The sequence below is a fragment of the Homarus americanus genome, unplaced genomic scaffold (genome assembly GCF_018991925.1).
Source record: "Homarus americanus isolate GMGI-L3 unplaced genomic scaffold, GMGI_Hamer_2.0 scaffold57980, whole genome shotgun sequence".
NCBI lineage: Eukaryota > Metazoa > Arthropoda > Malacostraca > Decapoda > Nephropidae > Homarus > Homarus americanus.
In genome coordinates, this window is record NW_024716703.1 from 23,251,787 (window position 1) to 23,268,823 (window position 17,037).

General features: G+C 39.7%; 1 protein-coding gene across 1 annotated transcript in view; it reads left to right on the forward strand.

Moving 5' to 3' along the window:
- The window catches only part of LOC121858337 (max-interacting protein 1-like), a 57,035-nt gene extending 42,666 nt beyond the window's left edge, over positions 1–14,369 (forward strand). The window contains exons 3-4 of the mRNA XM_042354733.1: positions 4,361–4,503; positions 8,459–14,369. Coding sequence (XP_042210667.1) covers positions 4,361–4,503 — 143 coding nt within the window. The 3' untranslated portion in view covers positions 8,459–14,369. The remainder of the gene's footprint in view (positions 1–4,360; positions 4,504–8,458) is intronic.
- The last annotated feature ends 2,668 nt before the right edge of the window (positions 14,370–17,037 follow it).

Genomic DNA, 17,037 nt, shown 5'->3' on the forward strand with positions numbered 1-17,037 from the left:
GGAGCATGGCCAATCACGTTCCCCATCAACACTCACACACACACACATACATGTCATTTAATTGTAGTAGGTAACGGACGGAAACTAGGTGTGTGTGTGTATGTAACCTCATTTAGCGGAAAACTAGGTCATACAAGGACAGTAAAAACATTTCCCCAACATTATAGGTCATAGGTGTGCGGGATGTGCCTTGTGCCGTGAAGATATGAAGGCTCACAAAGCGACGTACAGTTTCCTTTTGGGGTCTCGTAGACGGACACTTAAACGGCGGACATCATCAGGACAGTGGAACGTAAGGAACTTTTGATATATCACCTCTACTTTCTTCCATCTTGACCTTATCATCATCATCGTTCGTTCGTTTGACACCTCATTTTTTCCTTCTTTACGATGTTAACTTCTCTTCCCTATCGGTATCTACTTTTCATGTTTCTCAGCCATTTCTTTGCAGTTAATTAGAAGGATAAATGGAAAAGAGGACAAGAGGAAGAAATGTGGTGGAAAAGGGCGAACAAGAGAAGATGGTGATGTGAAGTAATAGAGAGACTTTTATATCCTCCATTCATTGCTTCTATTTTCCATTTTCTTTCCATTATTTCCTTTCATCCCTCCCTCTCGTTGCTTGTTCGTAATGGAGAGGAAGTAAAGTAAAAGACTTCTCTCTCTCTCTCAATTACCGATCTCTACAGAGTCTCTCCCTCTTCTTTGTCTTCATAGTCCCTTCTCTATTGCATTATATCCTCCAGGTCTGTATTTTACCCCTTCCCCCTCCCTTTCCCTCCCTCCGGCTTTCTTTTTTTCTTGCCCTATTCCCTTTTCTCTCACACTCTCTCAGTCATTTCTCTCCTTCTCTTCCCCACCAGTCCTAATATCTTCCCCCTCCCTCCCTCCTCCTACTCGCTCGCTCGCTTGCTATGCAGGAAGTGCGCAGTGGAACATTATCTCAAAATGATCCGGGCTGTGGAAGTAAGATCGCTTGCTCTGTTTGAATACATTCGACTCGTGGGGCTCTCAATGGTGTCTACAGTCTTTCAATGAACACGGAGAAGTCATGTGCTGGCTAAGTAAGTACCCGGGGGTTGTCACACGTCACCAATTCGTATTTTCTTCTCAGCGTAATGTTTCCTACCATGGGTGTCTCATCTTGTTTTTCTGCTTTGTATATTTATTTTATCCTTAGTATATAGTATTAAGGTTTCACCCGTTTGTGTGGGATCTGTACTTGAAAATTGTTCGGGACTATTTCTGTTGTATGTATGGTGTATTTGTAAACACGATGACATGATGTGCGTTGATTGGTTGGCGCTGGGAAAGGGACTGCGTGGGTATAAGTTGATTTGGTGGCGGCGAGCAGTCTTTGTCCTGCCTAGCAAGCTCTACCCTGGCAGAGGTTTTCAAGGGCGCGAGTTTGGCACTAGGTTGAGTCTTTGTTTCAGACCACATCTGGTGGTGGATGCTGGCGTCAGTACAATGTTTTTGGAGAGACTTCTAACGCAACGCTCGCGTCTCCCTCCTCCCAACATAGCCAAAAAAAAAAAACCGTTTCTATAAGTTTGAAAATAAATAAAGTTTATTTAGAATGAGAATTTGGTTTACTTGTTTGTGAAACATTACACTTGCATAATGAAAAAGATCTGAAAGCCAAAATTATTTAGTGATTTAGGCTTGCGATGCTGTTAGACACCTTTATCAACAGCTACCAATTGAAGGGAATGTGAGTAATTTAGGGGACTGCTGCAGCAGAGGACCAGCTTTTTAGATATACCCAATGTTAATTACACAAACAATGCACAAAAGAAAAATTACTAACGTGTACGTAAGTCTACGGTGTTGGCCTGTCGCATTTCATTTACTGGGAAGACCGCTGGCTCTGTAACTCTATAGCATTAAACAGTCTATCAGGGTTAGTCTCTTCAAATGGTTTTTCGTATTACATCCGAAGACGAAATCATATGACGATGTCCTCATGATCCGCCAGTAAGTCACTCACGTACCCAGACTACCCAATACAGCCTACAGTGATTTAATGAAGATGTTTAGTTTGTTGCTTCAAAGTTTTAGTGAAAGTAATGTGTTTATATTAACCATGAAACTGATTCTCTTCAAATATTGGAACATAAGGAAAACAGTGTTGTACTATACTAAACTGTTGAGAAAATTCTTCCGTCTTTGGAGAAACTCATTATATAGTCAACCAAAATGATCTTTAATTTACCCGTCACAAACAACGTAAATAACTAGTGAGACAAAATATTATCAGCAAAAAAAAAATTACGCTGTATTGTCTTGATTGCAAAAAATATCAGTGATCTTAACCCCTCGATTATTTTTCATATTCTAGCTGACTACCTTACCGAGATATAAACACCAAAATAAACTAGAGATGGTGACGATATATGCGAGTGGACGATGACTAGATGCGTTTCCCCCTGTTTTCTAAAATTTAATGACGGTGTGATCAGTGTTTTTAGCGTTCATTATTTCCCCCTACAATGTTTTCTGTTAGACGTGAGTTACTAATTATATTTTTTTCTTATTACTGTAATAGTTCACCACTGCGTTAACTGTATCTTAAACGAATATTTCTAGATTTTTTTTTTACAAGCTTTAAGTCTTTACGTCAGAGTTTGCCTGTACTATAACTTACTACCTGTACCCACCTCTCTCTCTATCCAACTGTGCTCATCTTTCCTCTCCCAACAAAGCACTGTAGTCACTAGTAGTTAAAGGAAGACTCGAGGGTGTTCATATGCCTTGTAACTTGTCCCGCTGGTGTGTTGGGCCTGTAGGGACCAGCGGCCGCCCTCACAGCTCTAAATATAGTAGGTATGAGGACGGTAAGTTGGCTTCGGATTGACTCGAATTTTAAACACTGTGAATCTTATTGGTTAACCTTTATGCGTCTGATAATTTTACAATTAAAAAAAATAGTTCTAGGCAGTTTTGGTCGACATTGTTACTTGGCGAAATCGAATGTTCATCAAGTATTATTAATTGATTCAGAGTTTATTATCGGGTTGAAATTGAATAATGTTTACCGTATGCTATTACAGTGACCGCCTGACTCTAATGACCATCAAATTGATGACTTGAATTTTTTGGGTATTGTAATGCTCCTGTTCTCTGCCATATGGAACATTCAATGTTGACCTTGTCCCGTCCTCCAGTTAAAACAGTGGTTCTTAACCTTGTTTAGTGCCCCTTCACCTCTTGAGTTCTCATAAGATTGTTTCGTACCCCTTGTCAGAAATAAGTCTTAGAATTAGGATTAGATTTGTAAATGCATAGGTTTATTACAACCATACTACACACCGGCACAGTCTTAGTTAGTGGCTCTTTTGCTCTTGCTTTTGATCGATGATGTTGGTGAAACGAGGTTCTTTCCTTAAAATGGCACCACGTATGTCATCACTAACATCCAAACGGTTTCAGACCTTCGTTCAGATGTGTAGGAGCGTTGAAAACCTGTCGCAAGTGGTACTCGGACCTCTAGAGCTCTCTTCGTCAACTGTGGGAACGTTTAGAGCTGAGCACGCCAGAAGATGCCTGGCTGCATTGATTCAGACTCCATTGGGATTTTTTCAGTGGCCTTCACTTCAACAAGATGATCTTTCATTATATCTTCCATGGAATCCGCATTGAAAATAAATAATCCCATATCCATCTCTGTGCTAAAGAAACCTCTCCATGGTAAAATTAGCCTTGGAGGGACTGAATAGTGAAAATATATAAATTGAGTAACTTTGTAAAGTTTTCACCTAGAAAATTTGACGTTGATGAAAATTCAGTAATCGAGTACTGTATACAGAGTTTTATTGGAAAGCTGATCGATTATTATTATTATTATTATTATTATTATTATTATTATTATTATTATTATTATTATTATTATTATTATCATCATCTCAAAGCAAAATGCCTTTGGTTCTTTAAATATGCTCGGGAAAGTATTAATGGCTTGATATTTTATTTATGTTACCTGACTAATCTAGCAAGATTTTGATCCAATGTCATAGAATGAATATCGATGTTGATAGTAAAGATAAGTTTACTGAAACAGTCGCTACTTTATTGTGTAAGAGAATTTTTGCATTTAGATTCGACTTCTCGGTTTTTGTTCCTACCAGGAACTTCCTGGTATGGTCATACTGCACCTGAGTAGTATAGGGGCGTCATTCCTTTCATCTTTTTTTTTCTGACACTCTTCATTGTTTAATCATGTGCCATGTTTATATAGACAGCATATTTCTTTTTTGTAATTGTTGTACAGGTTGCTACAAGATTTTATTTTACACCAATGATAGTCACAGGAGTCGAACAGCGTAAAATACATCATCTACATGAACATTTTACATTTCAGATGAGGTAGACATCCTGGGTTATGCGAGCAACCAGAGTGACACGGACGACCACTCCTCCATCCAGTCGTCTGCCAGTGACGGAGGGGTCACTATCTCCACCCGCCGCCTCACCATTACTGAGCCGCCTTCCGATGCACTTTAGGTAACAATTTGTTTCTTCTATATTTATGTTCCCACTCGTATTTTATGTAATTTGATATTACCATAAGAGGTTAATATTTGAAAGTGTCCATGGATCTGTATATTGAGTTGTATATATGGACATAGAGCAGAAATAAATGAGATTACGTTACTCTATAGCGTTTCTATCATAATTTTTTAGTTTTCGAGTTAATTTGAATTTTCGATTGAGAGGTATGTACAGTCTCGTTCAAGATTCTTCGAACACTGCTGGAGACAGCTGGCAACTCAAGGCCGTTTGTTTACTATAGTACGTAGTATAATATAATACGAAACAACAAAGCCCAACCATTAATTAAGCAACAAGGAACTAAGTAACCAATCACCACTGGCTACACCACTGAGTAGAACTAGGATCATGATAATGTGCACATAATTGGGCAGACGCTCCTGCAGACACACGATATCGATGTCCTCCGTCACAACTTTGTGGTGGAGGTCAGGGTATTGTTTTCTGAGGGGTAAGATGTTCCAGCTCATCACCTTCGCCTCTTTATACTTCTGTCTTGTATTAACACTGGCTATTATGCACTTTACAGTACATGTACAGCATTTGGAAAGAAGTTAGAGACACTTTAAGATAGTATCTTTTTTCTGTCCTCGCCTTAGGCAGGAGGAGCCCGAGTTTTCTAGAAACACCTCTGGAGCATATACTAGCCAGCAGTTGCTGTATTTCATCGGACGACACTCACACAGTTTTGTCACAATCTACATCATCACAATTTTGTGTTATTATCTGTTCATCTTCATTGTCTTTGACCACAGGAGCCTCCGTGACACTGCTCCCAGTATCACTGATTTCCTCTGCGTGGACATGAGTTCCTGTTGGCTGTTGATTTTCCACATCTAGTACTGTCCTGACATTTGAGTGCCTTCCATTTGACTGCAATTTTCCCATTACTGCTTCATGTTGGTGGTGCTCTTTATTTCTGTAGTGTATCGCTTAGGTTCTTTAACATATCATTTTGAAATGTAAATTGAACTTTGAAATGTTTTATTTCATTAATCTTTTCACTTTGTGTGTGTGTGTGTGTGTGTGTTCACGGGGTGTGTTGGCAGCTACCTGATGTATCAATACGTCTGTGTTGCCCCATGCAGATCAAGTGTTGACTGCTGATGATGATCCTGGAGCTTTGGCAGGAAGGGTGGGCCAGGGGATGGCCGTAATGAGTTCCCTCGTAGCAGTAGTGTTTTTTTAGACCTGCCTGGATAGCGGGTCTGGATGCTGAGGGGGTGTAGGAGCTTTAGGACTGCCAGGGTGCCACACAGGAATCCCATCAGTTTGCAGTTTACACACCTGTTGAATGCTTCCTCGTGGGCAATTTTGTCTCTGCAACCCTGTGTTGCATGTTGTCGTGATCAGAGACCACACCACTGCTTGGTGGAGGGGCATATTACTGACCACTTGTGACACCTCCGGGTATGAATTTGATAAAGGATACCTTCAGAGTCCGATAGGCACCATGGACACGAAGTGTTTTGGATCGGTCCCTTAGTCACTCCAGTTTGCTATGACTGAATTCTTGCCCGTGAGTTGCTTCGTCCATCTAGTATAGGCCTCTGGTACTGGTCGAGCCCTATAATTAAGATGATTTACTTGCTCGATGGTTGGGATGATTGTTCCATGATTATTCCCTCTATGCTGTGTTCATCTTACATATTTTATGATGGGAGTGCATAAAAATATGAAGGTTATCAAAATGTCACTGACTATAACAAGAGCTTTCTCTGTCTCTCTGGAGAACCACGTCTTGGTTTCACACAGCCGTTGATGTTAGGGGGTCACCAGAGGTCATGGATAAAACACCTTCTTTGATCTTAATAGACCTCACTACACCTCCAGCCTGAGATCCAATATTGTAGTTCTATCTCTAGGCCACCTCCCAAGGTAGCATCAACTCTATACAATGTCTTTGAGAATGAAAGAACACAGCCTAAATTGAGATGTTAACAAATGTTTTGTAGGGTCGGTTAGCAAACGATACTCTCTTCCAGTATGAATGCTTATGTCATGCCAATGATCTTAACAAGCTTAGTAGAGCTACTTGCTTATTTAAACTGCACAAAATAAACTCATTCAACAAATATATTGACTTACATGTACACAGATTGACGTACCTTTGAGAATGAAAGAACGCAGCCTAAACTAAAGCAGTTGTTCATTCATTCCTTGTAATCATAGTGGGAGCAGGATAAATTACTGAATTACAGAGTCATTAATCTGATTCGGGATCACATTGTTTATGTTCATATAGCATCTCAAAAAAAAAATCTTAATCTCATCAGTGTTTGAGCCAAGTGAACTAGTTGAACTCAAAACTTGACGTTTCTTGCTTGTCAGTGAACAAGGCCTAGCATTCACTAGAGCTTGGTACTTTATAGGATTGATTAGAATTAGTTAATATCAATATTTCACTTAATTTAATGCATTTATGAGATTCTCTGAATTCTCTAGATCAGTGGTTCCCAAACACTGGGTCATGACCCCAAATAGGGTCGCATAGAGCTTTGGGTCACTGGGCTTCCATAGACTTCATGGGATCCCTGGAGTCACCTGGGTCTTGCAGAGGTCATATGTGACTTTTTTTTAGTCCAGGATCCAAGGACTGAAGGACGTGGCCCACAGGTGCTGTCTTGTTAAGTCGGGACCATAAATTATGGTCAAGGGATTAATACACTTACTCTCCTTGTGTCGGGTCAGGTCAGTTCAGGTCAGGCCTGCTCTGATGACACGTTTTGCAACACCCCTACCTTTGAGCTGTTCTAACTGTTCTCAGCTCAATTATCTCTACCGTACAGTACTTCCCATGGATGCGGGCAGCAATTTACAATGATAGACCCCCTGAGTTGCTTACTGAGTCTTCTGATTTTGTTAAGTTCTATTAAGACAGATGTAAAATACTGTGGCTCCTTTGAGCTCAAAATGTCAGCAATACAGGCTGACAACGAGGCAAGGGAGAATCTTGAAGTTATGATGCCATAGCAAAGTTTTGGATTACTTCATCAAAGACACATTCAGCAGTTAAGAATTGAGCTACTGTATCAAGATTTTGGCACAATTTGGAACCACCTATATCTGCAGGGCAGCTTTCTCGTCAATGGTGTTTATTAGAAATGATTACTGTAACTGCATTTCAAACTTCAACTTATAAAATTGTATGCTATTGTTACTTAACCTCATAAACCTCCAGGTATAGAAAATTAATCAAATGATGCATACATTTCGGATATAAATGTTAATTGTTTTGGAATGTTTGAATTAGTGTTAAAACGAGAAACATGAGTGGACACATCACCTGCTAGCAGATATTTCAAATTACTGTGCAGTATATATTATTTAATATTTTATCGCCTCCCACAAATTGTCAAAGGCACAGATACAATACAAAATAATTGAATCATATAGGATTACTATATACAGCACATATAACTGAGTATGGCTGAGGAATAATGAATTCTTGGTGGTAAAAATTGCTATACATGTGAGTACAGTGCCTGTACAGTACTGTATATGGATAGCAAGGACTCCTTGTGCTGGACTGCAGCTCTCTGGTTCATAAGAAATTTAAGTACAGTATTAGCATTACAGTACATGTTTATAAGTTTTTTAATGCCCTTGGAGGCCAAACCGTGAAATATACGCTAGTGTATACAGAACTGTTCTAAAATTTCTTGTGCGGAGTTAGAACTCATTGTTCATGACTGTACAGTTATGCATATCATTTTACTCTTAATCCTTTTGATTAATGAAACATACTGTAAAATTTTTAAGATCTTTAGCTGATGTAGAACTCAGTGGAAAGGAGTAATTTTGTTTGGAAGCAATAGTTTGTTAGTTCCTTTGGTGAAAATATACATTTTTATGAGGTAATTAAATTTTTTCCCACAAAATGGTAACCTGTTAACTTACTTTTCAGGTGGTGGCAAGTGTGTAGGAGCCAGGAATTGTGGTGGTACCAGGCGATGTTGGATCTGAGCCGAGCAAGTTTTTAATAACATGGAATGAGGAGTTGCAGGCAGGCTAATACCACCAAAAGCAAAATCATATTCAGCAAATTTAATGTCCACTTTGAGGAATCTGTGTTGACAAAGGAGACCTAGCAACACCCTCAGTCCTCGGTTTAGTGAGAGGAGCTTTTCAATATTCATCAAAAAACTAATTCGCTTCCTCTTCTCCATTCTCCATGATATCTAAGGAACCTTGCAGGCTGATTTTAAACAAGATTATGGAGCAACAAACCAACACCCACCATGATGTTTTAGATTTTTATTTTTTTGTCATTTATGCCAAAAAGAGAATGATACAAAGCACATTGTTATCATAGAAGATGTGAACTTAAGAAGGTTTTATAAATTATATGTGAACGACAGGAGAAGTGTTCGAGCAGTGATGAGTGATTGATGTGCAGATATATTAAAATATTTTTCTTTTTTATGAGACAGATATGTAATTGCTCTTGTCACATGTAAGATCATTTCTCATTTTCCAAAATCCTAGCCCCTTCTTCCATCCAGCCTAACACAAAAAACTGTCTACTTCTACACTTGTGTATAAGTAAGTGTTTTGTGTTGGAATAACATAATGGAAACAATCCGTTCTAGTCACACAAAAGATTCCCGGAGATGGATATTGCTGCATTATAACAGATTGAAATTGTAATGCTTGAATAGTTGTTCATTTTAGTTGCTTCGATCCAAACTATGGAACAAACAGCAAGAGTAATATAGTTTATATTTTTTGATAAGGCAAGTACATAAAATGATATCAAGGTTGGTAGTTGAAACGAGGCCATTGACTTGTAATAACAATACTGTTGAGAATAAGGAAGGTATGGGACTGGCAACACCTACCCTCCTGCTGTCTCCTGGTGACCCATAATTGACAAATTGTAACTCCATTTTAATAATCAGTTGCCTAGGGAATTGTCATTAACTTCATTTGGCAATTTGGAAAATTAATGGTATTTATCATTTTGAAGAGGTACACTTGGACTCAAACAGTTAGTCAAAAATGGCAAACCAGTGAGTTATCCATCTTAGCTACCCCAATCCACTGTGGAATGTGTCAACGGATCTCCACTCAAAAGACTGTGCCCAGGAGTCCCTCTTACTATACTTAATTTCCTCATTTAATTGCATTAAAGTTTACTTCCCTCTAAGATTCTCTTGTTATACAGTACTTCCATTTCCTTTAAAAAAAAAATCCATCACAAATTTCCTCTAGCACACTTTATTGTGCTCATCCTCAACCTGATTCCTTCATTTTATGTCATCAGTGCAGCCTCATGTTGGTAAAAGTCCAAGGCTGAAGATGCTGTTTGCTTCGGGTTACCTTTTTGTATTTTCTCTGCCATTCTAGCATTCCAACCCTAAAACTTGAGAAACTTTCACAACAGAAGGTTGGAGAAGAGTTGGTGCTATAAAATGGAATTTTAAGAATGTGGATTTGTTCTACTGCCAGAAAAACTTTGAAGTGCGAGATTTAGATTGAAGCATGTGCAACTAGAGATACCATACTTAACTGAAGAAGTGGAATCTGTGATAGACCTTTGAAAAATACTGTAAGTGCATAGTTATAACTTTTTTATACAAGAACTTTGAATGCAATAATTACTGCCAGCTCTTTGACTGCCATCCCATGGAATGCAAGAAAAGTTCCAACCACATCACTGGGCAAGAATATATTTAACTCCACCTCTGTCGATGAGTCTAGCCTGGCTACTTTTACCATGCAGTTTGATATTCCATAAATAAGTTGGTTTTGCATTATCAACAAGGCTCTGCTGATGGGACACCTGGGCTGTCTCAACTGTACAGTGTAAATACTGACTAGTACAACGTGTAGAGTCTGGACACAGGGTACCAGCCTTTTCCACTGGACTCCTGGTAGCTTTAATTTCTGCTGATTCCATAGGAGTTTTCTTTTTTCTCTCTCATTGTCCTTTGTAGATTTATTTATTTTAATTATTGTATCTAATGGCCTTGGCTCCAAATGCCTCAGTTAATTCCATTTACAATTGTATTATTTCACTTCAGATTGTCTACTAAAATAAAATTCTTTAAAATGATTAGCTGATAGTACTTTTTAGTTTATAGATTTTATTGTAGGTAAATTACGTACATCCTCATTTAAGCACTAACTCAATGTGGAAACAGAGAGACCTTGTTCTTACAGACTTGAATCCCATTTGCAGACACACGCACAGACCTCGGTGCACTCGTCCATTTATACGAGCCACTATGTGCATGTATGGCAGTTGACCACGTGCTCATCGATCAAAATGTACACGAGGTGCTGCTTGTAAATGTTGTGGCCGCAAGCCGTCCCAAGGGGTGTTGGGTGGTGCCATGATAAGTTCTTAAGAGCTGATAATATTAGTTAGCATGTGGTTTTGTTTCAATCAGTAAATAAATTAAGGTTTAATTTACAACTTACCTAAGGCCTGCACTTGTTTTAAACACTTGTTAGTGACTAATAGTAACTTTTATCAGTGCTCCTTTAGCTTCTGAATGTTATGGTTAGCTGTGAACATCTACTTAATGTGTTGGGATAAACAATTACAAGCCTTAAAGCTATTTCTATCATGCTAATTTTCTTATAAAATAATTGTAAATTATGCCAAATTATATTCTTTTAAAAAGAGAACCATCTTCTGTGAAGAAATCTTGCACCACCCAAAATCACCAGCATTGAAGAGTTCTGGCTTGTCTTTCCACAGACCATCCTCTGATAAGCTTAAATGTGCAATAACTGTTATTGATAAGCTGAACATTGTTAGACAAACCTGCAATGGAGTACCACTGGCAAAGCAACAGTATCCTGTGCACCCTCAGGAATTTTCTTCAATGGATTGCAATCTGCGCCACATTTCTAGATACTTTATCTGTGAACTATAGCTTGGGTATAACTAAGCTGTGAGAATAATGTACTGTACTTCTCTACATCATCGTTGTTGTTGTCATTTTTACAAAGTGAGGCTTCTATAAGATGAATAATAATGACAAAACTTCTCCTTGTCATGCATCTGCCATGATTTGGTTTTAAATCAAGAAAGATATTTCCATAGTGATGAATATATTATAAGTTATGTGTGGGTAAACTGTTAGCATAAGTCATCATCACGACCCATTACCCACAGGGCCTTCAATGTTACTGTAGTCAGTCGCTACCAACCAGCTGTAAACTAGTGCTGCCAGTTTGCAGGTTACATAGTAATTGATAAATGAAAGCAGTGTAGGAAATTCAAATTATACAAATATTATTGGTTAGTAACTCTGTGACTATGAAATCCTATAGCTCAGAAGCATGTAAGAGCAGTGCACCTGTAAACCTGGCATCACTTGTACCTTAGACTCTGCTGTCCAGGAAAGTTGCCTCAGTGCACAAAATCTTCCTTACCTCACCCATCTTAACATTTCTACCCACATGTTTTATGCCAGCTTGAGGTTCATCCAATTCAGTTTAAAGACTGAAACTTTGTAATTGCAGGTATTAACTTTTAAAATGTAAGTGACTGTGAGTACTGTATGTCACACTTATGTCTACTCACAGATACACACCATGCATTTATTTAGCTACTATCTACAATTCTACAAACAATCCTAATTAAAGTAGGCTTGACAAGGTTGTACCTAAATATGGAATGAAGCTTACCAAATTGGTAGTGTGTAGGATTTTGGTGGGGGGAGAGCAGAGTCCCTTGCGACACTGAGGTTCTTCCCTCTTAATATTTTAGTTTGATCTCGTGAGATGCCTGGACAAAATGCACACCAGTATAGCAAGTAATCTGTATGTGAGGTGCTCATTGCTATGCCAAGAGATGCATTCACAGCAGTGCTGATCCCAGACTCAAGCCAGCAAAGAATGTATAATGTATTGGGACTGCTGTGGTGTGTATTATGTCATTGGTGCCCATCCGAGCACACTGACAAGTGCAGCCGGGGCCATTGTGCCCAAGAGGCCCACCACCTGTCATCACCACTCTGAATTGCTACCTGCAATATTACAATACAGTATGTAAATCCTGACCAAGTCAGGATATGAGAGATCTTATCAAAAGGGAATCAGTAAGCAATTTACCAGATTTTTTTTCTCTGAAGAATAGGCAATCTAAATATGGTGATGGCAGTGGGAGGGTGGTGATGTGTGTACACCTTTATCCTCAATGGAACACTGGGGTGGGTGCTCACAAAAAAATGTACAAAAAGAAAAAAATTTGTTCATATTGTGTCAATGTGTCTTGCCCTTTCCATAATTCTTCACAAGCCATGTAGGAGTTGGGAAAAATTGAACTGGCATTGTGTGTCTTACTAAAAGGCTCACTATTAGAAAATGCCCAAATGGAAGATACTTTAATCTTGCTATCTTCATCCCATTTCCTATTATGGCTGTAGGTAGAAGTGCCCAATCCTCGTTCTTTTAACTGTATTTGATTTTATCCTATGTGTTGGATTGTCTGATGTGCTTCAGTCATCCATAGAAACACTCACTGAAAAACTCATCTGTGTCTTAACATTTCATTCACCCTTGCCTCAAACTTGTCTAAGATCTCTGCATCAAACTTAGAAAATACTACAAAAACAATCCATTAACAACTAATCCTTTGTGCTTGTGACATACACTACTTAACTAAAGTTGGAGGCTGGTGTAGGTCCATTGAGCAAGTGGTGTATTCTAGTAGGATGGGCCATGCTCCCGTGTCCAAAACCTGCTGTTTCCATTGGAAACAGGCCCAAGTACTGCTCGAGAATTTACGGCACATTCACATGATAAAAATTTCTAATTGGATAAACAAATAATAAGTCAAAAAGATAAGATAATTTTAACCAAAATATAAATTGTTTTGCAAGAATCTTTTTACAACCAGATTACATTTGTCTCGTATATGATCTTGGCCTAATGTGTAAATAAGTTTTAAACAATGAATGTGTTTGTGTTGATTTATGTAAAAGGAGAGCTTAAGCATGGCAAGCTGTTTTGGAACAGACTTGCCCTGTGTGTGAGGGATCGGCTGGAAGGTGTTAACGGGAGACTTCCTGACTGGAGTGTTGGGTAAAGGTATTTGGAAATTTTTTGGACATAAAGATCTGAAAAGCAGGGCCCTTTTGCTTTTGATCTTGAAATGAACAGAGTTGGTACTGTTCATATGTTTAACAGTATAACTTAATACTCTTTGGTCTACAATTTCCTTTATGCCATCTCTATGACGAATTCACCTCAGCGTTACAGAGGCGAGGCTGCAAGGCTGCCCAGTGGCCTCAGGCTGCCATGTAGTCTGTTTGTTGTCCACACCCTAAAAAGCCGTCCTTGGCGCCTTTTGCTGACTGCCAACAATCTTGAAAGTTATTGCTACTCAGGGGGATTCAAAGTTTGCAGAAGTTGTATTATTCAACTCTTGCAATAATCCCCAGTCCATTTAGTAAAAGCAGTGTCTTGAACTAATGGTTGGGTGTTCTCATGACCATATACAACGAACCCCTCCAAATGATGGCTTGTGTAGTCATATTAATAATTCATCTTGTGATCTGGCAGCCTTCCAGCCTATACAAATAAGATCCCTCCACATGACTGATTATTACTAGATACTGTAATATTCTTGTTCTCCAATCACTTCCGACCAATCAAAACTCGACAGTCCTGGGTTCTCAGACACAATAATGGAATCAGAATCAGTCACTGGCTCCCTTCCCTCTTCTGCCAATAGATCAGCCCCTCCTCAAGTCGAACCCGCTATGTGTCGCAAATACCATTAATGTAAATATTTCTGGTAACTGTTGTTTCTGTTCTACATGATTTTCTTGAATCTAAAATAAAAATAATTTGTGTAAGTGTAATTATCATTATCCTTTCAGTTATTAGTCAAGCTTTTGAATATACAGGTAGTTAGAAATTTAAGTCATGCTGTATTTAAAAAATAAAATAGTTATCTATACCTCAGCTTAGGCCTCCCTTGTGAAAAATTTTAAAATAAATGTGTGCCAAAAAATCATTAAAATATGTTAATTGGCTATACAGTACTGTCTTATTTTTATCTTTAGTCATGTTTTATATTTCACAATTTCAAGATTTTTCAAGGCTCCAAAGCTCCAAAAGATTTACTTTTCAGACTTGCAGTGGTAAAATATTACTGAACTGTAGTACAGAAAAGTGAATGAGGCACATTATAGTGTGTGTGTGTGTGCGAACCATTTCCGGGGTTTTGTATCTTTTTAAATATTTCCACTGGTTGTACTGGCTTTCTAAGTACTGTCCCAACAGTATTTAAGGCTTGCTAAGTTTTCTTATCAATTTGATTGGAGCAATAGATAGGTAAGCAGGTAGTGCTGGGGGCATTTGATTACCTCAGGAAGATGCGCCCTGCTTTGTCAACTGTTCCCACCCTGTGAGGTAATGTTAGTAAGGGCATCCCGCCATATAATTTTTTTTCATCAAGCCTAATGGCAATTGGACCAGCAAGCTGTGCCTATCCCCTAGTCTTTGTTGCATTTCCTGGGCTGGCACTCTGGGTTTGCAGCAGTGAATAAGGTGGGTGGGAGGGGGACTTACCATTCTTGTTTTACCCAACAACTGCCATCAGGTAATCTTCTTTAATTCCTTATGGTTGAGCATAAAGGCCGTTTCACACTGGATGCGATGCTAGCTATGCTGTGGATTTTTGGTCGCGATGCTTACTATGCAAGCCATGTACAGTATTTTGAGAGACACTCTCAGTATCATTGCATCAGTCAAGATGGAAGGCAATGCTCAGTGGTTTTATGAGGAAGAGAAGGAATTTCTACTCATGACCCTGGGAATGTCTAAAAAAAGAAAAAAGAAGTGGGTACATGAAACAAATGTGAAAAGACCAAACTTTGGCGAATACCATCATCTTGTGCAGGAAATTTAAGTTGAAGAAAAATTTAGACAATATTTCTGCAGATTCATACTATTCATGAGGATGCATGAAGTGGTCATGTCACATGCAACATATGGGGCTGGATTTGCATCCATGGAATGGGTGATGTAACCAGGATTGAAGGGAGGTTCACTGCAGAAAAATATATTGATATTCTTCAAAACTTTTTCCTCCCCACCCTTCAGGAAAAGAACTTTCCCTTCCCTCCTGGCCCCATCCTAGAGCTGTCCAAGAGTGGTTTGGGAATCAGGATAACTTGCAGCGGCTGGACTGGCCTAGCAAGGGTTGTAACAGCAACCCAATCGAAAATGTTTGGACCAACATCGTCAACACGTGGGAGCCGGAGTTTGAACGGAGACCTGAGCAGCTGATGGCCCACATTCGGGCTCAGTGGGAACTGTTTCGTGCCAACGCCCAACAAATAAAGACCATCGTCTCCTCCATGACTGACAGGTTACAGGCGGTAATAGAGAAGGAAGGCGGCTGGACCTGTTACTGACTTAAAGGAATAAATTAAAATAATTAAGTACCTTCTGTGTATTGTATAGTAATTATGGTTATTATGCACCCTGTTATGTATGTGAATTATTATATTTACATATTATGTATTCAGCTTGTGAATGCTGGCATCTGTACATGCCAGCACGGAGTGATACAGAGAGTTGAGATCGCTAGTCCTTATGGTGTGGAAGCCCACTGTCTATTTGTTTCCTCTGTACAGTATTACCCCGCCTAACGCGGTTTCACTTAGCCCGTTTTATCATATACGCGGTGCCTCGCCAGAGCTGAACTTTCACTTAACACGGATTTTTTCATCATATACGCGGTGAGTGTCCGGCTCGAGACGCTATTTTTAGATTTGCCCCACGCGCCACCCGCCCGCCTGCCTGCCTGCCTCTCCCTCCTCCTCCCTCCGCTTGGGCAAGCGGCGCGGTAAGGTTGCGCAGTGTGTGTCTTTGTTGCGTTATCACTGACGTCATATGATGTATCGGACTGTGATTGGCCATGCATCCCTACCCCCCTCCGCTGCTAGCTGTAATTGGCTTAAAGTATTATGACGTGACCACCCCGAGGAGGGAGGGAGGGAGGAGAGACGATGCTTGACCTAGCCGCGGCAGTTTCATCCCTCAAGGCCACACCGTGTAAACGCGCATCCATTGTTCCGTAAAATGGCTTCCGCCGGACCACCACTGCCACCAGAGAGAGACCTTTCCTTACCTGGACCCAGCGGCACTAAGCCAAAGAAGACACGACGTTCCTTAAGCTACGAGGTGAAGTACCAAATTGTTCAAGATTTGGAGAAAGGAACACGGCAAGTTGATCTCGCGCGCCAGCATCGCGTCAACGAATCTACGATTCGCACGATCAAGAAGGATGCAGCCAAGATCAAAGAGCACATGAAAATCACAAAGTCTGCAGGTGCTTCATCTATCAGGTATTGCCAGAACAGGGTGCTGGCAAAAGTGGAAAATTTGCTGGTGAGTTATTTGGTTCGTCAGGCGCGACGCAACATGGCGGTGGACACGCGCTCAGTGCAGGAGTACGCACGTGAGCTATACGCAGCAGTGTCACGTAAGCTGGGAATTGCAGAGCCCAAACCC